Below are 25,774 nucleotides of genomic sequence, written 5' to 3'. Positions count from 1 at the left end.
GGTACGTTTTAACAAAATATAAGTGATTAGACATTCTAATTTATACTTTAAATGTGAACTAAAATATTGTCTTTGTTCATAAAAATGAGAATTCCAAAATTATTGATATTGTTACTAATTCTGATCTTTTAAGTAACTTATACAGAATTGTCATCATTTTGTAAAACCTAAATCCACTTTGAAATATTTCTAATTATAAAGTAAGGTTTCTGTTTAATACCTTATCGCATTTAGCTGTGCTACATTGACTTATATTGGTTGTTCCGGTCAAGTGGTTCTTTATTTTGTCCATAGGTTAAATTGTGATATAAAAATTTAACAGTTAAAAGAATACTTACAAATAAGTTTTGTGTCATGGAATAATGCCCAAGATAGACTTTTCCAAGGCTAGAGTTGGTAACGCTTTGTAGAAATGTGTAAAACATTATTATTAAGTTCTTTAGAGAGCAGTAGATTTTGTTGTAAATGTTAATCATAGTTTTAAAACTATGTAGAATAAATGGAATGAAAGATTATCTGGTTTAAGAATTCAGCAGCAGCCACCCCTAAGTGTAATTACTTATATTCATTATCCATAATCATTGGAATTATAAAAATGACTATTATGGCAAACTTAAAAGAAAACTGGGTTTTAATTTTTGATACCTTTTTTTTCCATATAACAATCAGTATGTGCTAATGCAAAAGACCTATAAAATGCCATTGTAAAATGATGTAAATAATAATGGAATGTTTTATGAAATGCTTCCCCTAGTATACTTACTCATTAGCTTATAATACCTGAATTGATACGCTTTAAAAAAAAAATGAGGCATTGCCTCAATGTGGCTTGACTTCTGGCAAATTCATTTTTAAGTAGAAATTGTTACTTTTAGTCTTTGAAATCAACATCTTAAATCAGAATCAGAATATATTTGTGAATTTAAGACACAGATGATTACAAGCCAGAATACCAACCAGCTACTTACACCTTTTAATATTTGAACCGGTTTCTTTCTTTCTGCCCTTTCTTCTCCTGTGATCTAACAGATGATTTTTATTCTGTTGAGTATTAACTGACTACTTAATTTTTATAATGTAGGCATATAATTGATTATTCACTGAAGAGCTTCTTAAGCTATTTCTGACTTTGACAGAATATGAAATACTTTTTTGGCCATTTCAGTAAAATTTCTTGAATTTGTTTTGTGTGTTTTCATAGCCTATGAAAATAAAAGTCTCTGATGCTTTAGGGTAATGATTTAGACAGAATGGGAGGGTAATGATTGCACAAGTCTTATTCCTGACTCTTCCCTGAATTTCATGTTTACACCTTTCTTTTGGAATAGTAACATTTGTCTGATTTCTACCACTTATAAGAAACTAATCTACATTATTACAGCAAAGAACTAAACCTCCACAGAGCTCTGGAAGAGATCTGGGGATGACCTGATTCTTTAGAATTCCTTTATAAAACCTCTCTTCTGGGATTCTTAAGTTTATCACTGCTTAAACTTGGGAAGGTTATGTATTTTTATTAGATCAGGAAAGAATTTTTTAAGACATTTCCATAGAAATACTTTTATACATTCTTAAGTACTTGCTAATATTTCTATGATTGTAAGAAAAATTTAAAAGCACATCATTAAATTATTTTAGCATTTTAACAATTTAGCACTACTGATTTTGTATATAATAGTAATAGTTACGTGATAATTATTGAGTATTTGCCAGGCAGTATACTAGATACTTTGTTAGCGGCACTCAACCTTATTGGACCCAAAGCCCTCTTTTTATAACAGTTTTCAAAATAATATCAACTTATATTGTCCTGAAATGAAATTCACAGATAATATAACCTGCCTGTATCTGCTTTAAAAAAAAAAAAATCAATGTAATGTCCTAACTGTGCTATAAAAGAGGAATAATAGTTACTTATAATAAGATAATATGTAAATGTATAAATACTCAGACATACCCGCATTAGACAACATAACGTAGCAGCAGTCTGGTGTTCACCTCTGTGTAGACTCACCTTGAACGCAGCAGCTATCAACACAGACTGATACATCTGCCTTGCACTGATGATCCAGCACTGCAACTGGTGACATGATTGTTTGAAATGGTGACTCATTTCTGAGCACGTTCTGAAACATCTTGGTAGTTGCATTCCTGGACAATTGGGTGATTTGAAAACTATGCAAAATATGTATCATTTTTATAATATAAAATGGACACAGGACAGTTCTTTATTGTCAGGGACTATCCTGTGATTTGTATCCCTGGATCCTGCCCACTAAATGCTGGTGGTGCTCCCGCGATCCTTGTGACAACCATGAATGACCTCACAGATTTTCAAAATATAGTTCCCCCATTGAGATCACTGCTTTACATGCATCACATTTAAATCTAAAATGTAGTCCTCTCAGCCACCTATGAGCTGTTGCTGTTCCCCTTTTATAAATTAGGAAACTGAGGCATAAAGAAGTTAAATTTACTTGTTCAGGACCACCCAGGTTGTTGGTGGAGAGGTGGGAGTCTGGCCTGGGAGAAGCCCATAGGACGTTTCCCAGGCCAGACTAGAGCAGCGGACGGCAGCAGCCCCGTCCAGGCTAATAGCGCCAGGCACCTGCGCTCAGGGGGAATCCAGGCGCCCGTGCCCTCCGGCACGCAAGATGCGGGTAGTGTACATAGGTTTAGTTGGAAATGAATAATAGCCCTTCTTAATAATTAAGTGTATAATGTTATTCACAGTGTTAGTAATATTCTTAAATTAGCTTACTTAAAATTAAAACATTAACAATAAAATCTGACTTGGAAAAACAAAGTCTCCACTAATTTATGGCCTGAATGAACTCTATTCATTTGTATCCTAAATAAGAAAATGATGATAAGGATGTGATTAATCTCAAGTGTCTCACATACTATGAAGCCATTTTTTGTTAAGTAAATTGTTATTCTATCATAATTTAGTTTTATGTGAGTAATAACTTTATTAGGATAAAAATAACCCCTAAAGGTATAGGGGTATAACTGAATAAGGAAACTGTTGCCTGCTGATTTCTTTTATGTTTTGACTAATATAAGATACCTCACATTGTAAGTTGAGAAGGTAAGGGACTTGATTTGATCTAGTCCACCTCGTCCTGAAGTCAGTTGATTTAGAATTCACGCTTCCTATCAGTACCATCGTATTTCATTTTGAGGCTTTCTTTTCCAGTCTTGAGGTTTTCTCCCCTTTACCTTTATACCGTTATACAGGTTTCAACTTAATTCTGTTATATAAGTGGCTTTCACCATGAACCTGAAGGGTCCCTGGATTGTGTAGTCTATAATACCAAGAAAAGTGCAGCTAGCAGTATCCATTGTTATACACTCGTTTAGACTGTGTATCTGAGTGTCCACTCTGGGCCTTGTGTCCTAGGTGCTGGAGACGGGGTGGGCGCAGGGGTGGGAGACAGACGGGTTAACCAGGAGAACAAGTGAGATACTTTCCGACAGTGGTAAACGCTCCAAAGGAACTAAACAGGGTGCCAAGAAAGAGAGAGAGTGACTCTGAGGATGGTCTGGGAAACTCTTTGAGAGAAGATGATAATTGAGCTGAAATCGCAGCGAGGGAAGAAGCCAGCCATGTTGAGAGCTGCGGAGAGAGCTTTCCAGGTAGAGGGTGCAGCAAGTGCGAGACTTTTGAGGCGGAAGACAGTTTTGGCATGTCCAGGGAACAGAAGGGGGCCAGCGAGGCTGGTGTGTGTCGAGAAAGGGACAGAGAGACTTGAGATGACGCTGGGAGGTGTAGATGAGCCAGATCACGCAGGGCCCTGTAGGGAATGACCGGAGTGGAAAGACACCGAAAGGTTTTAAACAGGGAAGCCAGTTGTGGTAGCTACTTGTTGACATTGTGTGTTATTACATACGGTCTGTTACTGAAAGTAGACCAGCCTTTAGATTGAAGTCAGCCTCTGGAGAAGTCCGTGCCCCCTCTCCTCCCGTGTTTTGGCCTAGTCTAGTTATAAGAGCACTTAGCTACTACTCGTGGGGGTCAGGATGGATCAGGACCTAAAAGTGGCCGTGGAGGGAATTATAGGTCGCTTCCATAGGTTTTCAGAGTCATTTTTTCATTCTTTTTCAGCTGCAGTGCTTTAAAGCACTTTAATATCTGACTCTAAAAAAGGTTTTTTAACTTGAAGAACAACTAAATTAGGGATCACATTCTCCTAATACTAAACTATTTGTTGTTTTAAGATGCGGGATTCTTCTTCTGGGTCCAGGTTAGTGTTTAAGAAAACCATTAGGTGTTATGAGGAAAGGAAGAGGGACTTAAGACAAATGTAAAGTACAACTAGCAGCAGTTCTTGATTAATCAGAAATGGTAGCAGATGACATCAAATTAAGATGCCATTTGAAAAAGGAGATTTACTCAGACCCTCAAATTTACCCAGACCACAGGTAACATAAGAAAGGGGTGCCCAAGCCTATGTCTGTGTACTTTTGCATTAAATTTAGTTTTATAATTAATTTAGCTTATGATTTTTACATTAAAAATACATTTTTAAAAAAGGCTCTTTCCCACTGGAGGAATATTTCTGTGAAATATTAGGTTAAAAATTTATGTTTAACTAAAATATTTTATAATTTACTAGACCAGGTGGTTACAACTATTCAATTTGGTGGAAAAACAATGCCAAGAGCAGATAGTTGCCCAGCAGGAACAGTTCCACAACCAAATTCAAGTAAGTTCTTTATACTGATTCTTGTTTTATATTGTAAGATTTGCAGAAGAACCAATTAGTTAATTTTTTTTTTCCCTTTTTTTTGGGAGAAGGAAGGATTCATTACTTGCAGCAAATAAGGAGAACACCGGGGATCTTTTCCCAAAGCAGTGTCTCCCCAAACTGCAAAACTGGGGAAGTTTTAAACTAAGGGTATATGCATAATCGTGAGGGGGCTTAAGCAGAGGAGAGCTCAGCGTAGAATTGGGACAAAGGCCCACAGAGTCCAGGCTTTACTTGGTTGAAGTCAGGAGGGTCAGCAGCAGCATTCCATCCTCCACCTGGGTGGGGGCCTGAGTTCCTGGTGTCAGGACTTTCTGAAGCTCAGGTTCTTTGTGTCTCATCCCAGGAAGGATTCAGTGAGAGACAAAGTGATAGGTAAGAAGTAGATGTATTTATCTAGAGGTACGCATTCCATATATAGAACTCGGTCTGTCTCAAAAGGTGAGAGTGGCCCTGGGAGAAATGCCAGAGTGTGGGCCATCTCAAAGGTCCCAATTAGTTCTTTATATCAGTTTTGTTTATAAGCTAAATATAATGCACATGTGTCATCTTTAGGGTAATATCTCTTATTTTTAAACACAATATTTTAAGACATTTATAAAAATGTGACGTTAATATACATCCTTAGCCAAATCTGTAACTTTTTATTTTCAGCGTATACAGAAGGAGATAAAAAATTTAGTCAAGTTACAGACCAATAATGCTTCCTGGGCATCCTGTGATAGAAGTTCTTTAAGCAGACAAATATCTTCAGAAAGTCAAATGGGTTTTTTTTCTGAAAACAGTGAGAGAAATGAATCTGTTATCAGTTATCCCAAGTCTAAAGAACCTGAAATGCAGCAAGAAACATCCATGTCACAACCAGACTGCAATGTGGATAGTAGCTCAGTGAGCAGTGGGTATGGTACCTTTTGTGTCTCAGAACTAAATACCTACAAATCTAAGGACGCTCAAGAGTTCATGGAGCACGCAGAGGTTTCTAAAGGACAGTTTGGAGCACCGGTGGTGCAAACGGAGTCACTTGTAGATGGTGTGAAAAACCAGAGTTTTTATATACATACAAATGAAGAGTTTTGTGCATCTTTAAAGGAAGATACTCCCATTTTTCCTGGTGAATTTGAACACAGTTTTCTTGGTGAAAATAAGATTTTGGAAGTATACAGTGGAAAAACAGATAAGTAAGTAGAATTTCTCCATCATTTGAAGGGAGTTTGACTTGTTTATTACATTTATAATAAGCCAAACATGTTTAGTAAATACAGCTCCTTTTAGTTGGAATGAGATGTGTTTGAATGTCTATCAGTTTTATCAAATTGTTTTATTTACTGCCTGTTGAAAACTGAAATTAACAAAGCACACTATATGCTAACGACATCTGTCTTCCCATTTACAATGTTATAAGACTACTAAAACTCTTAAGGTGAGAGGCCTTGCCAGAAAAATACCTTTTATATTTTCTAGTCACTATCGACTTGCTGAAAATTATAGGACTGCATCAACAGTGGAATTTTGTCGCACATGTTCATATAATTTAAAACAAAAAATTATATACAAGCATACTCAGTTTTATGTTTTTTGTTTATAAGAAGAGATTTTGTAAGTTAAATGACATTTTGATTGACCCAGGTAAAAGAAACTTTTGGTAAAAGAAACTTTGGCTGAATGTTTGTAAAGCAAATAATCACTTAAAATTATGTTCCGTTTTATGTCTCTGAAATATGTCATCCAGTGTAAGGTATTTTGCTGTGGCAACACAAATCTTGGGTACCCGTAAGTATAAGTCCATCTAAAAAAGTATGCTTTCACTGTAGAGATGTACTGAGTACTTGAAGGGGCCACTATAGTGGTTTTTGTTCTGTTCCATGGCTACAGACTATAAGTATTGTTAATCACTGCTAGTCAGTCTTTTTCTTCATTTTGCCTTTAATAATAAGATATTGTAAAAAGAAATTTATGTGAATCAATAAAAATCCATCCTCTCTCTGCTATTAGAAAAACAACTCAAAGCATTTTCCACTGACATAGTATCTACTAGTGTTTAGTTTTATTTGTGAAGGACAGCATTTAAAGAGAGGTGTTTTGTTTTTTTCTTTTTAAATAGTAAATCTATAACATCATGGGCTCAAAAGCTGAAGCAGAACCAACCAAAGAGAGCACATAAAGAAGAGGGGTGTTCAAAATCTGTGCAAGGAAATGAGCAAACCAAGAAATCACCAATTGAGAAAGTAGGTGATAAGTCACTTGTCTCTGGCATGCTTCATCTATGGACAATTAGGATAATTATGTTGAGTTTACCACATGTTCATTAACATAAGTTTTTTGCTCTTTGTTTTGTATTGTTAATTTGTTCCATTGACATATCTTTTTTGGTGTCTTAAAGGATGGGAAACAATGCTCCAATTAGTGGTTCTTTAGTAGGCCGGAAATCAAAACTAATGAGGGATAAAGTACTACTAAAAAAAAATGAAACATTTTGTAAAGGTCCTAATTCTCTTTGTACTGCAAATGTTTACATTTAGCCAGAGAGTAATATATTGTTTTTTAAAAAACTCTCAGATAATTTTGTTCTACTGTTAAGTTGTAATAAGTAGTACTCTGTGTGTGAATGCTTTAAGATGCCATTATAAAAACAGTTGAAGCTTGGACAACTCTGAATTTATAATCCAAATTGTAAGAGATTGAATGTTTAAATTCTAAACATTCATTTAAATTCCTTTTGCTCATATAGCAGCTGCTTTTGTTAAAGAGCTATAGCTACTGAGTAAGTTTTAAACATCTTTAAAGACCTTTTGGCCTAAATTGTCATAGAATAACATTGTTTAGTATAATACATTGAGATCGCAAAGTCAAGTCTCTCTACAAACTTGATTCCTTTAGAAACTGGCCATGTCTTGATCATCCTAAACATAGTCTTTCCGTCTTCCTTTGAAAAAGATCTATTAAAGAATAGAAGTTGTGGGGACATTCCTGGTGGCGCAGTGGTTAAGAATCCGCCTGCCAATGCAGGGGACACGGGTTCAAGCCCTGGTCCGGGAAGATCTCACATGCCGCGGAGCAACTAAGCCCATGTGCCACAACTACTAAAGCCTGTGCTCCTAGAGCCCGTGCTCCGCAACAAGAGAAGCCCCCGCAATGAGAAGCACAGGCATTGCAATGAAGAGCAGCCCCTGCTCGCCGCAGCTAGAGAAAGTCCGCACACAGCAACAAAGACCCAACGCAGCCAAAAATAAATTAATTTTAAAAAAAAGAGTAGAAGTCGTAAGAAGGCAGTCCCTCAGCCTTCATAAGGCAATATTTCTCTTGCAGTAAATTTTCTTTCTTCAGCCCATGATACTTAGGCTTCTTGATATCATCATTTTTTTTAACTTACTCAGATTTGTGTTGAGGAGGGAAATGAAGGTGAAGAAGCTCCATGAACCATCAAGCCTTGGGGGCTGGTGCTATATTGGTAGCTCTGTTCTTTTGAACCTGTGTGCCATCAAGCATGGTATATCCTTATTTGGTGTGGTGGCATAAAAGCATTTGGAGACTGGGGTGAAAGTTGTTTTTTTCATTGGAATAGGTTGGCAGAAATGGAGAATGTTTTCATATATAGTAGCTTCATTTTTTCTGTTTTTACCTTAACTGAAACTCAGTTTGTGGAGACTTTTTCACTTCTGATGAACTTTGGATTTGTGGTGTGTGTGTAACTCGGTGGACTCACTGTCTTTTGTGACTGTGGATCGGTATTTGTTCCATGTAGCCCTGTGGTTTCCAGAATTTGCTGCACATTGGAGTCACCTGAGGAGCCTTAAAAATCTACTTATGACTGGCCGCCAGCCCCAGGCGGCCTGTCCTCATTGGTGCAGTTGTGGCCTATGATCAGGTGGTTTAAAAGCTCCTCAGGTGATTCTTATGTGCTGTAAAGCTTGGAACCAATGATCTAGCCTAATTTTCTCCCTTGATTCAGTCGAGAATCAGACAAACAGCTGAAGGATCAGAGACACTGCCTGAGAAATGCCCTTGGGGGGATAGGTCTACCTAGTAGCCTGTTCTGCCTCTGGGGATGTCAGTTGCGCAGAGGGTAAAGCTGTGATGAGGGCCTGATTCCCTTTGAATTTTTCCTTTTCTTTGATCATCTCTGGACAAGTTTTATTTTTCCTGTTTTTTAAAGGTGAATTAGATATTTTTGCTATTAAATCATTAGGGGAAATCAAGTTTCTTTGGTATGTCCAAGTTTTACATGGCTTTCAGGTAATGGTGGTTATTGAATCAAAGACACCACACCTGAAATGCACTTCTTACCTGCATAATTCTGAATCAAATTCTGTGGATTCACAAAAGTTGGAACTTTCTTCTTTAGTTCATCCTTTCTCTTCTCCCATTGTTTTTTTTCCATTTTCAGTCTAAATCCAGGGAATCTTTATGATCAGAATTCTCTTGGGATCCAATTTTCTTTTTATACAAGGTAGTTTATTTTGGGTCCTAGCTATTTTGAAGCATGTCTTGAAATCGGGTATTGTTTAGCACAAGGATTTTCCAAAGCTCAGGTCGGTCTTTGTTTCCTTGGTCCTTTGTCTGGGACGGACTGCCTGTTACCATTTCCCCAGGTGTGGGCTCCATGGTGGTTTTTCGGATGCTGCTCGGCTGTTACTGATGAAGATCCTGTGCTAGGCTGAGGCCAGCTTCTTGGGAAGGGCTTTCCTTGCACCATACTTCCGTTGCTCTTTAAAAGCCGGGCCTGTTTTCTTCAGCCGATGCCTGGTGGCCCGGAAGAGTGCAGCAGGCAGCCGTGTGAGGTGAGCCCCCTCCAGCCAAGGGGGCGTGTGTCAACTGAGCGCGTTAAGTTTTACACCAAAGAACCGGGAAAAAGTCAAAATATTTTAATTGGGATTTTTCACTTAGTCTTTTGCAGTCAGCTTCTCTTGGTCTGTTAAGTACAGAGGTGCGACAGAAATTTGAACAGGTAGGCGTTTTAGGAGAGACATTTGATGAAAAGGAGGCTAAAGTGAGTGGTTCCTTAGAAGGCTGAGGGGATAACCCCTCCCTGGTATGTAGAATGTCATCAGCTTAGTGTGCTTTTGCTTTTTCAGTGGGTTCACAGGTGGTTGTAAGCAGGTAGAGCTAAATACTTTTTAACAGGAATTAAAAGTTTGATGTTGGTGGAACTGATAAGAAAAATTCCGATGAAAATCACATATCTCTCTGGGGAAACAGATTTCTTGTGACAATACCAGAGATATTGTGAGGAGAGTTTAGCTTAGAATTTTTATTAGAATTGAGGATAATTAAGCATTTTTAGCCCTTTCTGGTAACCAATTATTTGCATATAAGATGTAGTCTACTATTTAAAGTTCATATTAGTTATTGATATGCAGTTTTTAGAGTTGATTTATTGTAGTCTTAATGATAAAAATGAATTGTTATGGCTTTTACACTAATTTTTATACGAAATGACTTTAATTCTAGGCACTTGAAGTTTCTTTTGGAAGTTGATGGCAAATTATAAATACATTTTCTTTTTTTAAAAAAATTAATTAATTTATTTTTGGTCGTGTTGGGTCTTCGTTGCTGTGCGCGGGCTTTCTCTAGTTGTGGTGAGCGGGGGCTACTCTTTGTTGCGGTGCATGGGCTTCTCATTGCAGTGGCTTCTCGTTGCGGAGCACGGGCCCTAGGTGCGCAGGCTTCAGTAGTTGTGGCACACGGGCTCCATAGTTGTGGCTCGCGGGCTCTAGAGCACAGGCTCAGTAGTTGTGGCACATGGGCTTAGTTGTTCCGCGGCATGTGGAATCTTCCCGTACCAGGGCTCGAACCCATGTCCCCAGCATTGGCAGGCGGATTCTTAACCACTGCGCCACCAGGGAAGTCCATAAATACATTTTCATTCTGAACTCATAACGTCTGCTTCTGGTTTCCTCTTTCATCTCCACAGAGAATCAAAATAAACTTTTGTAAATTACACAGGAATAGAAAATCCTTCATTGTTAATTCCTATCATTTTGCGATTCTTGTAACCATGGGGAAAACCAGGCTTGCTTTCTTTGTGAACCTCTGAAAGTTTCTCTACGCCTGGGTTTGACACCTGGCTCTTACTCCTTGCATCAGCAGTTTGTGCCTAATGATTTTTAGCTGGCAACTAATGGTTTTCTTTCTTGAATTGTAGTCTGATTTCACTGCTGCTACACATTCTCGAGCTTTTTACCTCAGCAAACCAGATGAGAGTCCAAATTCTTGGATGTCTGATTCAGGAGCAGGTATGATACTTATATTTCTAGAGTTTTTTTCAAAATAATAACGTGTGCATTTCTCGTAGGGTGATAATCATGTATATTAGAGTGGTTTCTATAAAAGTATTATGTGTTGTCTTGTGCCTCTGGTAGCTGTAACTTCCTTACTTGCCTTACTTTGTGTTACAAGTTCTGTAAAGATAGAAAGAAGTACTTTTGCAGTTATTTCAAACAGCTGCAAAAATCATCTCAGCATTTTTCAGATACTCCAAAATGAATTAAGAAATTCAAACTGTCTGTAAGCCATTCTTTACTCTCCACGGTGAGCTTATTTTAGCTTTAATGGCTTTACATACTGACTCCTTTTTCCCACAATCCCACATCCAATTCAGGATGAATTAGCTTTGCCTTGTGAAAATTACCATGATCCGATCACCTGTCGCCACCTTCCTGCTCTCACCCTAGCAGAGCCCCATCACCTGTCCCCTGGGTTCCCGCGAGCTTCCTAACCAGCTTCCCTGCTTTCACCCTTGCAGCTTCCATCTGTTCTCCACACAGTAGCCAATGCGATCCTTTTTAAAGACAGGTCAGATCTTGTGACTCCTCTGCTCAAGCCCTGCGGCGGGTCCACTTCCCGCAGAGTAACAGTCGGGAGGGAGTCTGTCCTCACAGAGGCCTGCAGGCCCGGAGACATCTGGCTCTGCTCTTTGACCTTGCTGTCTGCTGCTCTCTCCCTTTTTCTGCTTCAGTGGAGAGGCTGTTTGCTCAAATATGCCAGATAAGTTCTCATTTTAGGGCTTTTGCTTTGGCTGCTTCCTGTGTGTGGAATGTTCTCCCCCGCCCCTTGCGGGGGAGCTCCCTCATATATGGCTAACACGGCCAACCTTGACCACCCTATTCAAAAAGAGTGCCTGCCCTCCCTTCCCCACGCACTGCATATTCCCTTACACTGATTTTTACATTTTACTAGAGTGCTTACCACCTTCTGACATGCTGTGTGTACTGCATGATTGACTTACAGTGCACGGCTTCCTCTTCTCGCCTCCTCCTCCCCAGCTGGTACAGTAAATGCTCAATAAGGATTTGAATTATTGAATTCTTTAGATTGCTTCTATGTAAGTCTGTACTGTGCATAAAGGAATTGTCTTTTAAAAAAATATATTTTAAATTGCATGAGTTTATCTTGACTTTTAATAATATGATAGTTCAGTTTAAAATATTTGGATCATTAAGTTAGGACTCTTACATGGCAAGGCATTTATGTGAATTTTTTCCCTTCCAAATTCAATTTCCTCTATCCAGATAGCCAAAAACTTCCCGTATTTAATTTTCTTTAGGTAAAAATAAGTTATTCTAGAACACATACTTCCCATGTTTAGTTTTCTTTAGGTAGAAATAAGTTACTCTAGAAAGCATTTTTGTTCTTTTTCCTCACCCTTATCTATTCTGTGTATTTGTTCACATTAGGACTGACTTACTGGAAACTGGAGGAGAAGGACATGTATCACTCTCTGCCTGAGACTTTAGAGAAGACGTTTGTTCCAGCCTCCTCCACGGATGTATCACCAAGCCAGGTAATTTAATAACCCACGATGCACGTGTGTATTTGTGTTATACAGTTGTATACACTATTTCATTTACAAAGTTCGTATTTTTCAATTTCTGATATACAGAAAAATGCATGGGCTTTAAATCATATCCGCCTGCTTTCAGATTTGGTCTCTGTCATTCACTGCCTATGTGATCGTAGGAACGTTACTTAAAAATGGAATTAAAAATGCCTGGTTAGTGTTTTGTGAAAATAAATGACGTGGTTTTGTGCCCACTATTTTAAATACAGTAGGTACACAAATAAACTTCTTCCCCCGTTCCCAGACGTGGTTTTGATTTTCTGTTCTGTTACACCCTCCCACTGATCCGTTTGTATCATAATTATGAGCAATTTAATTTGCTGTTTTGATTTTCTTTGAGCAAGAAATGTAAATATTTTGTTGACTTCAGAGCAAAGAAATAAAAATATCCAGTATGTGTACATCGATGTATATATCTCACTTCTGTGTTTAGATCAGGAGATGAGAAAATAGGTTGGAGGAAAGGAGAGATACAATTAAAGTAACCAGGAGAGCTGTAAACACGAGTGTCAGGCATAGACGGACAGGACAACGTGGGACCAGTGTATTTTTGGACATCGGAGTCCCAGAGAGGGTGGGAACCAGCATTCTGTCCTTCAGGAAAGGAGGAAAACAGAGACAGATAAACACTAAGAAGGAAGGGTGGGGGAAGTGAGATTGAGGGGTCTGGGAGACTCAGTGGGCTTTGCAATTACAGGGCTCACTGTGTATATTTCTTGGTCTTCAACATCAGTAAATTAACACTATATTTTGTTGACTCAAAATATAAAGTTGCCATCAATTTTAAGACTTCCTGTTTCATATTCTACCAAGAAAAAAAATTCATCAATCAGATGGATACAATGCTTTCTTATCCCTTAGAATTTATATTTTGTAGACGTAAACATATATTTTTATCCTATAATTCTCGTACATACTTATGGATAATATAAATGAAGTAAATTAGTTGAAACTTCTTTACCTACAGGAGCTTACACTCCACACTCCTTTCTTTTTAAGTCAGTGTTGGTTTCTGTGTTTTCCACATGCCATTTCCCTCGGGCCACCAAGAGCATTGGTGACTTGGCATTTCTTTAAAAAAGGATGAAAGGCCTTGGTGCTGAGTTTTTACCTGGCTTAGTAGTTATGTAGGACTGGCCTGCTTTTGACTTTCAGATGGGGAGTGTTGCTAAACATGTCTAATTCGCTGTCCCTTAAATACTGCTTCTCAGGGGTTCCAGCGTAGCCTCTAGGATTTTCTTCCAAGCTGCTGACACCTATTTGGCCAATTTTGAAAGCTTTTTTATTTGCTTATGAGCAGGCAGTGACAATTATGTCACAGCTGCTACTTGACCAAAGGCATTTGTAAGATGCTGTTAATTACAAGAGACATCCTCACTTCGGAGATGTTAAAATATGACAAGAAGAGAAATCATAAAAGTGGTGAAAAGGGAACCCCCTGGCAGTCCAGTGGTTGGGACGCTGCGCTCTCACTGCCGGGGGCCCGGGTTCAGTCCCTGGTCGGGGAACTAACATCCCACAAGCCACTCGGCACACCAAAAAACAAAGGTGGTGAAAAATATTACCTCGTATTACAGTGAGCTCTAAATAGAATAGTTGCAACTGTTCACCCAGGGCAGGATTCCTCAGGCTGTAGCCATAGTCCAAGAGCTGCTGCTTGGCATAGATTTCAGTGCTTGAAAAGGCTTCCAGGTTGTTGGTATATAAAAAGTAAAATTTCAAAGCAGGATTATAGAAACTGTGGTAAATTTTAAGTGTTTACATTTAACAAATTAATGCCTTTAATGCACACACAAAAAGTATAATTAATTGTCTTTTTCACAAGCTAGTTATAGAGTTTATTAAAAAAAAACATTAGTTCATGGTGCTCTGCAGTCTGTCTATGTAGGGTCTGGAAATGGGACAGTTTAAAAGTTTAAAGCTATAGGATGAATGTGTTCTTTCAGTGCTTTCAATGTATCTCTCGCTGAATCTGTAATCTCATTTGAGAGAATGTCCACGGTTTAAATTTGAGGCCCAGGGTTAAATGGTACCCCTGTCGTGCCCTACAATAAGTCCCACGTTGAAATAATTTAAGCCCAGTGTTCTAATATTTGGAGTTTAGGTTTGTAACACTTCCAGTGTAGCGAAGCCCTGATTTCAGCTGTAGAAGTTAGGATTGTATCTTCTTCTTCTTTTTTTTAAAAAAATATTTATTTATTTATTTGGTTGTATGGGGTCTTAGTTACGGCATGTGGGCTCCTTAGTTGTGGTATGCAAACTCTTAGTTGCAACATGCATGTGGGATCTAGTTCCTCGACCAGGGGTCAAACCCGGGTCCCTTGCATTGGGAGTGAGGAGTCCTATCCACTGTGCCACCAGGGAAGTCCCCGTATCTTCTTATTTTACTAATTAAAAAAGGGTCTTATTTTCATTGGGTAACTTCTTTCTTAACACTTCTTGTTGTCTGCCAACTCTTAAACACGAATATAACTACAGAGCTGGGGAACTCCACCTTTTGACACCTGTCCCTTTGAGTCACAGGAAATTAATCTGGCCAGAAGTTTTCTTGCTCTGATTCCTTCATTCATTATGAAGTCTTTTCTTACCTCAAAACTTGGTTCTTATTTTGAGTAAGGAGATTACCAAGGATTTTATTCTTTGGAAGTGTTCTTAGGCTGCTAAATATCTTAGGTTTAAATTATCCCCTTAATATTTATTGTTAGAGGGTATGAAAATTTTTTCATTCTGAGGGAGCCTCATAATAGGTAATGACTTCCAAACTCTTATTACAAATCTGGCAGTCTGGCATCTCAGTTTATTTTAAATTTTTCAAAAATCTTTTTATGGTGCTGATCTTGATATCAGGAAAGTAAACTTTTTTCATCATTGATTCGTTGATAATATTTAAATAATTTTGTTTCGTATCTTTAAGTCTAATACTAGTAATGAGATGAAGCTACCATCACTGAAGGATATTTATCATAAAAAACAGAGGGAAAATAAGCAGTTACCTGAGAGGAATCTCCCTTCTGCTTCCAACCCAAATCATCCACCGGAGGTAAAGTTGACAGCACTCTGCTGAGTGACAATGCAAGATGCCTCATGACTCTTAACTCTCATCTTGAGCTTCCTTTTCCCTAGGAGATCTAAAGCCTACTCACTTGAAAAACAAAAACTGAGTACAGAGGGCGAGAGCTTACTGTTGTCTGTCTTATTTCTAGGTACTGACTCTAGACCCAACATTACACATGAAGCCAAGTCAGCAGATTTCAGGGATTCAGCCACATGGCTTTTTGAATGCCCTTGATGACAGAATATCCTTCTCACCGGACTCTGTTCTAGAACCTAGTATGGCTAGTCACTCTGACATAGACTCGTTTTCACAAGCAAGCCATGTTACTTCTCAGTTATCTGGATTCCCAAAATATCCTTCAAATACAAAAGTTTCTCCAGTGGACTCTTGGAAAAATCATGCATTCCAAAATGAAAGTAGGACCAGTTCCACGTTTCCTGCAATATATACTATTGGTAGTAACGACATCTCAGTCAACAGTGTAGATGAAGAAAACACTGGCCTGGTACCTTTTGCCTCAGTCAGTCAGTCCCAGCTTCCAGGTACAGCCAGTGGTGTCCCAGAATGCATTTCACTGACTTCCCTGGAAGATCCTGTGATATTGTCTAAGTATGTATTTCAGTGAATGGCTTGTAATGTCAATAGGTTTTTTATGATGTCTGTTTGAATGATGAAAATTGTTTTTATTGAACTTCAGTAATGTATAAAAAATTAAAAAGATATGTTTATAAGGTAGACCATCTAAAATATAATGTCTTTTTTTTTTTGCTTTATTAGTTGTCATTTTGTGTATTAATCTATTATATTTTCTGTGGGTGTATAAAGGAAAAAGCCTGTATTTTTGTGTATGAGAATCATTATGTTCTTGGTTTTTCTTATCGAGATAGTGAGGAGATGCTTCCTAAATGATGTTTTTTCCTCTCACCAACAGGGTTAGGCAGAACCTGAAGGAAAAGCATGCTCGACACATAGCAGATCTTCGAGCTTATTATGAATCAGAAATAAATAGTTTGAAACAGAAACTGGAGGCAAAAGAAATTTCTGCAGTTGAAGATTGGAAGAAAACCAATCAAATTCTTGTAGACAGGTAAGACTTATAATTTAACTGTAAAGTTAGTGTTTCTCCAACTTGGATATATTATTTTCCCTAAAGTATAATATATTGTGATGTTAAAACACTTTGAAAACGTGTGCTTTAGATTTGAAAATTTTCACACAGAAACATGTTTGCCTAAGTAATTATTTTTAAAGATTTGAGGGAATTCCCTGGCAGTCCAGTGGTTAGGACTCCTTGCTCTCACTGCTTAGGGCCCGGGTTCAATCCCTGGTTGGGGAACTAAAATCCCGCAAGCCGTGGGTGCAGCCAAAAAATAAAGATTTGAGCCATCCTCTTACAAAACACTGATAATTGATGAGGACATTTGTTTTGTGTGGGCGAAATACTGAAATAGTTGAGCAGATTTTGTATATGTAAAGGAATGTCATTTATGGGAGGATTAATGCTCTACGGATTCCCTAATAAGTCTATGATTGATGTCCTGGGGCAGTTCTCAACCTTTCTTCATACCCAGATATGCATAACTTTAACCCAGACACTCTTGAACCTGTGGAAACAGTTATCTCATTCAAAAAAACCATAGACACACAGGGGAGAATGGTCTTATACTAGGGATAGCTTTCCACTTATTTTAGGGAGAGAATCATTTACAAAATTTGATGCTTTTACTAATATTAATAACAGCATACTTGAGGGACTTCCCTGGCTGTCCAGTGGTTAATTTAAGACTCCATGCTTCCACTGCAGGTGGCTTGGGTTCGATCCTTGGTCAAGGAACTAAGATCCCACATGCCATGAGGCATGGCCAAAAAAAATTAAAAAAATTAAAAAATAACAGCGTACTTGCAACATACTTACAAATGGAATTAAACAGATTGAAAACTGATGGAGTCTAGGTGACAGCAAAGTCTTCTCTAGGGCAAAAAAGACAAAACCCCTTGAGAAAAGATTGGGAAGGAACTGAAATCTGATCCAGTTAACAGTTTAACTTGGAGAATTCTAGGAAAACTAGCTTTTATTTATTTATTTATCTATTTATCTCTTTGGCTGTGTTGGGTCTTTGTTGCGGTGCACAGCCTTCTCATTGCAGTGGCTTTTCTTGTTGTGGAGCAAGGGCTCTAGGCACATGGGCTCAGTAGTTGTGGCAAGGGCTCAGTAGTTGTGGCTCGCGGGCTCTAGAGCGCAGGCTCAGTAGTTGTGGAGCGCGGGCTTAGTTGCTCTCTGGCATGTGGGATCTTCCTGGACCAGGGCTCGAACCCGTGTCCCCTGCATTGACAGGTGGATGCTTAACCGCTGCGCCACCAGGGACGCCCGGAAAACTAGCTTTTGTACTAGCATGTGGTCGCTGTGGTAGTTAACATGCTGTCTTGATCCTGATCCTTTCTGTAGCTTCCATTTTGCTGTTGGTGGTGGCGATGGGGGTACAATGGCAGAGAAGTACTTTGAAAAGAGCCAGGAAAAAAGGCCAGTTTTAGGTTTTCTAGGACAAAAAGAAAAGAGTAGATACCAGGCTGGGAGAAGTTGGTTCTTATTTTTGTTTTGTTTTGTTTTTTAAGAAGGCACAGATGACCACAAGTACTTCCTGTTGGAAAACAGAAGTCTGAAAGAAGCCGACCAGTAGACCTTGTTAGGTCAAAGACGGGGTGCCAAAGAAGGGGAGCTAATTAAAACATCTTTATGTCTAGAAGCTACTAGAGCACACGGAGCAGTGAGAGAATGTAGGAGGAGCAAATTGGAAGTCAGGGTTTTAAATAAGTGGTCGTGTTATAACAGTAACAACAGCAATCTAGGTAGTGGAGTAAATGTACTGATAGCGTGCAAATGAAGAGCAACGCATTATTTTCTCCTACCACTACCCCTAAAGGGCTTGATTTGGCCTACCATATAAAACTGTGTTACAGAAGACAGTAGAAACAAAATGGGAAGTTGCAGTTATTTAGAACTGGAAAAATGATTTACCTAAGACAAAAACCAATATTATGTTGTCAGTATACACAGCAATTTTTTCAGATTTCAGAATTGCAAATTGGGGAATCCCACTGCTATTGCAGATGGGACCATTAACACTTATATTGTCACACAATTGCAACTTGGGGGATGAGATCTCTGGCATACGGGAATCAGTGAGGTAATTACAACAGAAAAATAACAACACAGCAACACTTGACTATTTAGTGATCTTTGTTTCAAGAACAGATTCATCAGTATTTCATTTCTGCAAGGCATTAATGCATAGTGGGTAGGAGCATGACTCTGGAGCCAGACTTCCTGGCTTAGAATCCCAGTGTGACTCTGGAGAAACTTAACTTCTCTGTCTCTGTATTCTCATCTGTCAAATGGGAATGATGGCAGTCCTAACTCACAGGATTGTGAGGATGAATGCAAAGTGCTTAACATAGACTGAGTGTGTAGTCAGTGCCGAATAAGTATTAGCTTTTATTCGCAACACATCATTGAACACTGATTCAAAATGGTGACCAAATTCTTCCATGTATTTTCTTATTTTGAGGTTCTATGGTAATTAACTTTACAAAGAAAGTCTTTAATTATAAGAATAACATTCATGCTGATTTGAAATAGTACAGAAGGATTTAATATGAAGTCTTTCTACCCCATCTTCTATTTTCACATCCTAGACTTAATTTTTTGCATCCCTCCAGAAATTGTAATGCATATACATATATATTTTCTTCATAGATCAAGTTATTTTATGCAGTTTTCTATATCTTGCATATTTAATTTTTATTTTTTAATGTGATAAAATAACAAAATCTACCATTTTAACTATTTTTAAGTTTACAGTTCACTGGCATTGTCCATTCACATTGCTGTGCAACTGTCACCAGTATCCATTTCCGGAACTTTTTTTATCTTGCAAAACTGTCATTCTGTACCCATAAAACAATAACTCCCCATTACCCCCTCCCTCCAGCCCCTGGCAACCATCATTCTACTTTGTCTCTATTAATTTGATGCTTCTGGGTACCTTGTATAAATGGAATCACAGTGTTTGTCCTTTTGTGTCTGGTTTATTTCACTCAGCATAATGTCCTTGAGGTTCTTCCATGTTGTAGCATGTGTCAGAATTTCTTTCCTTTTTAACATTGAATAATACTTCATTGTACACACACACACACACACACACACACACACACACACACACACACACACACACACACACACACACACACACTGCATTTTGTTTATATCCATTCATCCCTTGGTGGACACTTAGGTTGCTTCCATCTTTTGGCTATTGTGAATTTATGCTGCTATGAATGTGAATGTACAAATACCTGCTCATATCTTGCTTTGTTCACCTAATATTTCTTAGGGATCTTTTCATATCATTTTTAATTTTTTCCGGATACTATAATATCAGGTTCATTGGGTATATTTTACTAAAATGGCATCCTTAGTCTTGGCTAACATTGGAGAATTTGTTTTACGTAATATATTGGAGAATCAGTTAGATTTTTATAATACTTTTAAGAGAAAGGATTTTGTCTTTGATTGTTTTGTTTCAATATATGGTTTCTAGATGTGGCCAGTTAGATAGTGCTCTGAATGAAGCTACTAGTCGTGTGAGAACACTTGAAAATAAGAATAACTTGCTGGAAAGAGAAGTGGTAAGTAAGTACTATATTTTTTGTTCTAGTGGCTTAATGTTAAAAATGTAAGCTTTTTTATTAATTGAACTTTAGAGACAAATGAATAGTTTTATAAAAACATTGGTTGTATGTTGCTTGTCTTCTCCTTTAGGATGTCTTATTGTTACGTTTATATTTTGAATGCTGCTGGCTTCATATGATACTATAAACTTTTACCCTCTAAAAATTTTATTTTTTATTTGGGATATAATTTGCATATCATGAAACTCATCCTTCTAGAGTGTACAATTCAGTGGCCTTTAGTATATTCACAAATTTGTGCGACTATCACCACAATTAATTTTAGAACATTTTCTCACTCAGAAAGAAACCCCAAACCTCTTAGCCACCTCCCCCCAATACATGCTCTTCTCAGCCATTAGCAACCACTACTCTGCCTTCTGCTTCTATGGGTTTACCTATTCTGGGTATTTGATGTCAATAGAATCAAACCATATGTGACCTTGTGTGTCTGGCTGCTTTCACTGAGCATCAGGTTTTCAAGGTTTATCCATAGTGTAGCATGGACCAGGACTTCGCTCTTTTTTATGGCTGAGTAATATTCTGTAGTATGGATACACCACATTTTGTTTATCCATCCATCAGGTGATGGATGTTTGGGTTATTTTCACCTTTTGGCTATTATGAATGATAGTGCTACGAACATTTATATTTTCAAGATTTTATGTGGATGCATTTTCAGCTTTCTTGGGTGTATAACTAGGAATGCTTAACCTTTTCCTCTTAAATAACTTTTCTTTCCCATGCATTACCAAGTTTTATTCTTCTGTGCATAATTTTACAAACAGTGTTTTGCTGCAAAATGCCAGTTATATTCTAGACATTGTTTCTTTGTCTTTGATGGGTTTTTTGTTTGTTTGTTGTTTTTTGTTGTTTTTTGGTGCTGAAACCGGGATAGTTTTGATGTTTTTTTAAGTTATCTTTGTCTCCTCCTAAACTATAAACTTCATGAAGTCAGGGACCTTTCTTGTTGATCTTTTTTTTTTTTTTTAAATTAATTGATTTATTTATTTTTGGCCGTGCTGGGTCTTTCGCTGCCCACGGGCTTTCTCTAGTTGCGGTGAGCAGGGGCTACTCTTCATTGTGGTGCATGGGCTTCTCATTGAGGTGGAGCATGGGTTCTAGGCGCATGGGCTTTAGTAGTTGTGGCACACAGGTTCAGTAGTTGTGGCTCTAGAGCGCAGGCTCAGTAGTTGTGGTGCACGGGCTTAGTTGCTCCGTGGCATGTGGGATCTTCCCGGACCAGGGCTTGAACCCGTGTCCCCTGCATTGGCAGGTGATTCTTAACCACTGCGCCACCAGGGAAGTCCTCTTGTTAATCTTATATTTCTAGCACCCTAGTGCCTGCCATCTAGTGGATTTGCAATTAATGATTGTTGAATGAATATTGACATATCAGATGTTTTGAATTTTCTCTTTTATTTTCATTGTAAGTGAGAGAATAGGGTAAGAAATGCTTTTTGTCCCTCTAAATATTAATGTGGGGCAACAAATTCCAGCTATGCTTTTGGAATCATTTCCCTAATAGCCATGGTTATTTTTTCCTCATTAAAGTCATCTACAGGTGAGTCCTGGAATCAGAATGCCTCAGACAGTGGTTTTCTGTGTATTATTCTATAGGGTAATCCTTTCTAGTCTCCATCCCAGGATATAACAGAATATCAAATTTGTTCATTTCCATTTATGTGTTTTGTTTTATTACTTTTCTTTTATATTTAATGTCCACAGATTATTAGCTGCTATTGAGACATCTATTTTTTTTATTATTATTAAAAACAATGTATTATCCTTGTCTTTGTTTTGTAGAGTGATCTCAGAGAACGCTTCAGTGCAGCCAGCGGTGCCTCCAAAATTCTGCAGGAACGAATTGAGGAAATGAGAACAAGTAATAAAGAAAAAGACAATACCATCATTCGACTGAAATCTAGACTTCAGGATTTAGAAGAGGCATTTGAGAATGCTTACAAACTCTCAGATGATAAAGAAGCAAGACTAAAACAAGAAAATAAAATGTTTCAAGATGTAAGTGACAAGTAACTCAGTGACGTGGTTGGCTAAAAGTCATTTCAGATATTGTAGTCTTACAAGCTATTATGATTTTTTTCCATGTTTATTTTCATTTTATGTAACTTTGCTGTAGCTGCAAATATACGTATACTTTTCTGATCGAGTTAGTTGGGTCTTATCTTAAAGCAGGAAGTCAGGGCTTTCAGAACTATGGTGTCACTCCCACACCTTTCTGTTTCTAGCAGGGCAGCCTTTGAGCTATCTTAAAGCAACATCTGTGTGTCTGGCAGGTACAGTGGACCAGATTTAGAACAGGCTTGATAAGATTTTTCACTTTGATTTAATTTCACTTAAAATTTAGATTTGTATAACATTGAAACTGGCTTAGGTTTTTTGTTTTTTTTTTTTTAAGTAAAATCTGAAAGTATTTCGGCTGTTGATATTTTCTTTCTCATAGCTTTAGATTTGATTCTTGCTGCTTTGTTTTTTAAAATTTATTTTCATGAAGGTAATACATGTAAATGGTTTAAATGGTCAAATATCAAATGAGAAACAGCAATCTTCTTCACCTCTCCCTATCTTGGAGTCCTCTACCCTAGAAGCCATTATTTTCAGCTCTTTTAGCCATTCCTTCTAAAGTTTTGCTCCATGTTTCTAAGTAACAAACTTACATTGCTCTTTTTTTTTCCCCGTCAGTTTCAGACATTATATATTGACTACCCTCTGTGCAAGGTCACGGTGTAGCTTTCTTATACCATTTGCTCCCCAAACAAACACTCCCCCCCTCTTTCCAATGTGATTGATATATTAAATTGATTCTGAGAAGCTTATTCTTTTACATTTGAACAACTCAGAAATTGGAATTCATCTTTATAGTGTCATATTTTAATTGGCAGCACTTTTTCCTCTTAGTATTTTAGTAAATAATATTAAATAGCATGATTTCTGGTTAGTGGTGTCTTAGACTTTAAATATGATATATTATCATTTATAAATGAATCAGAATTCAGTGTTTCTTATGTCTATGCAAATATTTTTCAGAGCTAAGTTGCAGTGTTCAGTGATTGCATTTCCTTTCTCTTACAATTTTTATTTTTCTTAGACTTAATAATTGCCTTGTCTTTTTATCTGCTTGCTTAGTTTTTTTTACATGCATAGCACTTCCCTTCCTCCCGCCTCCCCAGTATCTTTGCTTCAGTCTGAACTGATTGCCCTTGAGGTCTGATACACAGATTTCTAGGACTTGCCTTTGTCATCATCCTGAGAATTGTCTTGCTTCTTTCCTGTATTGAATCTGTCCTTTTCTGTGGATTCTATATCTTCTTTCTTGGTTTAACTCTGTTTTGCTAGAGTACATCTCCTGAGAAAAAGAAGGCATAAGAGACAAATTTTGAGGCCTTCCATATCTGAAAACTTTTATAGTTGCAGTCACACTTTACTTTTTAAAAAATACTTTATTTTTTAGAACAGTTAGAATTACAGAAAAATTGAGGAGATAGTGGAGTGTTCCCATATGCCCCACACCATTTCCCCTGTTATTAACATCTTGCATTAGTATGATACCTTGGCCACAATTAATGAGCGAATTTTTTTTTTTTTTAATGTTTGTTTATTTTGGCTGCTCCGGGTCTTAGTTGCCACATGCAGCCTTCTAGGTTAAGGCATGTGGACTCTTGGTTGCAGCATGGATGTGGGATCTAGTTCCCCGACCAGGGATCGAACCCCGGCCCCCTGCATTGGGAGCGGGGAGTCTTACCCACTGGACCACCAGGGAAGTCCCAATGAGCCAATATTGATACATTATTATTAAGTAAACACCACAGTTTATTCAGATTTCCTTGCTTTTTTCCTAATGTTCTTTTTCTGCTCCAGGACTCCCTCTAGCAGACCAGATTACATGTGGTCTTCATGTCTTCCTAGGCTCCTCTTGGCTGTGACAGTTTCTCAGACTTTTCCTGTTTTTCATGATCTTGACAGTTTTGAGGAGAACTGGGCAGGTAGTTTACAGTATGTCCCTTGGGATTTGTCTAATATTTTTCTCATGATTAGACTAGGGTTATTAGGAGGAAAATCACAGAGGTAAAGTACCATTTTGGGCATATCATACCAGCAAGCCCTATGTTTTTTATTCCTTTATAGTCATTTTAGTAAAGTTTCAGGAGGGAGTGCATATGAACACTCCGTTCAGTGTGCCATATTTGTTTAGAACTTTACATGGTTTGGTTATTACTGTTCTCATTCATACACATTAATTGTATAATTTTAGTGTGTGTGAGTACATGAGCTCCTGGTTTTTAAAACTTGTATTTCTTAACATCAGACCTACAGAAAGTTGCAAAAATTGTGTGAATAATTTTCGTATACCCTTCACCTAGATTCTGAAAGTTAACATTTTATAATATGTGCTTTGTCATTCGGTCCACATATAGTCTAAAGATTTTTTCAAAAAAAAAAATTTTTTTTTCCAAACTTTTTTAGAGTAAGTTAGAGATATAATGCATCTTCATCTCTAAATACTTCAAGGTCTATTTCTTAAAAACAAGGGCAGTCTTTTATATAACCATAGCAAAATTAGGAAATTAACATTAATATAGTAATCTAATTTATACATGCCATTCAATTTTTTGCAAATTATACCACAAGTATTCCTTATACCAAAAGAAACTTTTTTTCCCTTGTTCAGGATCCGATCCAGGACTACATGTTGCATTGAGTTGTCACATCTCTTTTATCTCCTTTAACCTAGAGCAGATCCTCAGTTTTTCTGTCTTTTATAACCTTAAAACTCTTTGAAGATCATAGACTAATTGTTTTATAGAACTACGCCCTCTAACATGGTAGCCTCTAGCCACATGTGACTATTTAACTTTACACTGATTACAGTTAAGTAAAACAAACAGTTCAGTTCCCCAGTTGCACTGGCCACATTTCAGGTGCTCAGCGGTCACACGTAGGTAGTGGCTGCGGTGTCGGGCAGCGCGTGGGGACCGCATCTGTCATCACAGAGAGTCCGTTGGCCAGCACATTGTGGAATGGTCCTTAGTTTGGGTGTGTGTTTCTTCGCGGTTAGATTGGGTTGTCGTGATGCACAGGAGCCCCTCTTAGCACTTCCGGTTAGGAGGCCCGTGGGAACTGTGTGAGTGTCAACTCCAGTCACTTGGTGAAGGTGGGGTTTGCCAGGGGTCTCCACTGTAAAGTTATATCCTGCCCCTCCCCCACTGAAGTTAACATGTAACTTATGAGAGGGTAATTTAAGACTCTGTAAATCACCTTTTTCTCATCAAACTTTTACCCACTAGCTGTAGCATGCCCTGATGTGTCTTGCCTGAAACCACTAATTACTGTGGCGGCTGCCAAAGGGTGTTTTTTCTAATTCTGTGATTCCCTCTACATTTT

General features: G+C 37.9%; 1 protein-coding gene across 15 annotated transcripts in view; it reads left to right on the top strand.

Annotated features, from left to right (window-relative positions):
* Positions 1-25,774, top strand: part of MPHOSPH9 (M-phase phosphoprotein 9) — a 54,528-nt gene that overhangs the window by 5,096 nt on the left and 23,658 nt on the right. For 13 of the 15 annotated variants that reach the window (XM_082355352.1, XM_082355345.1, XM_082355351.1 and 10 more), the window contains 10 exons: positions 4,620-4,709; positions 5,406-5,929; positions 6,853-6,976; positions 10,894-10,984; positions 12,425-12,531; positions 15,503-15,628; positions 15,792-16,252; positions 16,575-16,730; positions 20,242-20,329; positions 22,178-22,393. In XM_082355352.1, the coding sequence (XP_082211478.1) occupies positions 4,620-4,709; positions 5,406-5,929; positions 6,853-6,976; positions 10,894-10,984; positions 12,425-12,531; positions 15,503-15,628; positions 15,792-16,252; positions 16,575-16,730; positions 20,242-20,329; positions 22,178-22,393 (1,983 nt within the window). The remainder of the gene's footprint in view (positions 1-4,619; positions 4,710-5,405; positions 5,930-6,852; positions 6,977-10,893; positions 10,985-12,424; positions 12,532-15,502; positions 15,629-15,791; positions 16,253-16,574; positions 16,731-20,241; positions 20,330-22,177; positions 22,394-25,774) is intronic. The other 2 variants (XM_082355357.1, XM_082355347.1) reach the window with 1 other exon arrangement.

The sequence above is a fragment of the Balaenoptera borealis genome (assembly GCF_965194805.1).
Source record: "Balaenoptera borealis genome assembly, chromosome: 14".
In the NCBI taxonomy this organism is placed as follows: domain Eukaryota; kingdom Metazoa; phylum Chordata; class Mammalia; order Artiodactyla; family Balaenopteridae; genus Balaenoptera; species Balaenoptera borealis.
The sequence above is the reverse complement of the archived record's forward strand: the minus strand, read 5'-3'. Positions and strand labels throughout refer to the sequence as shown.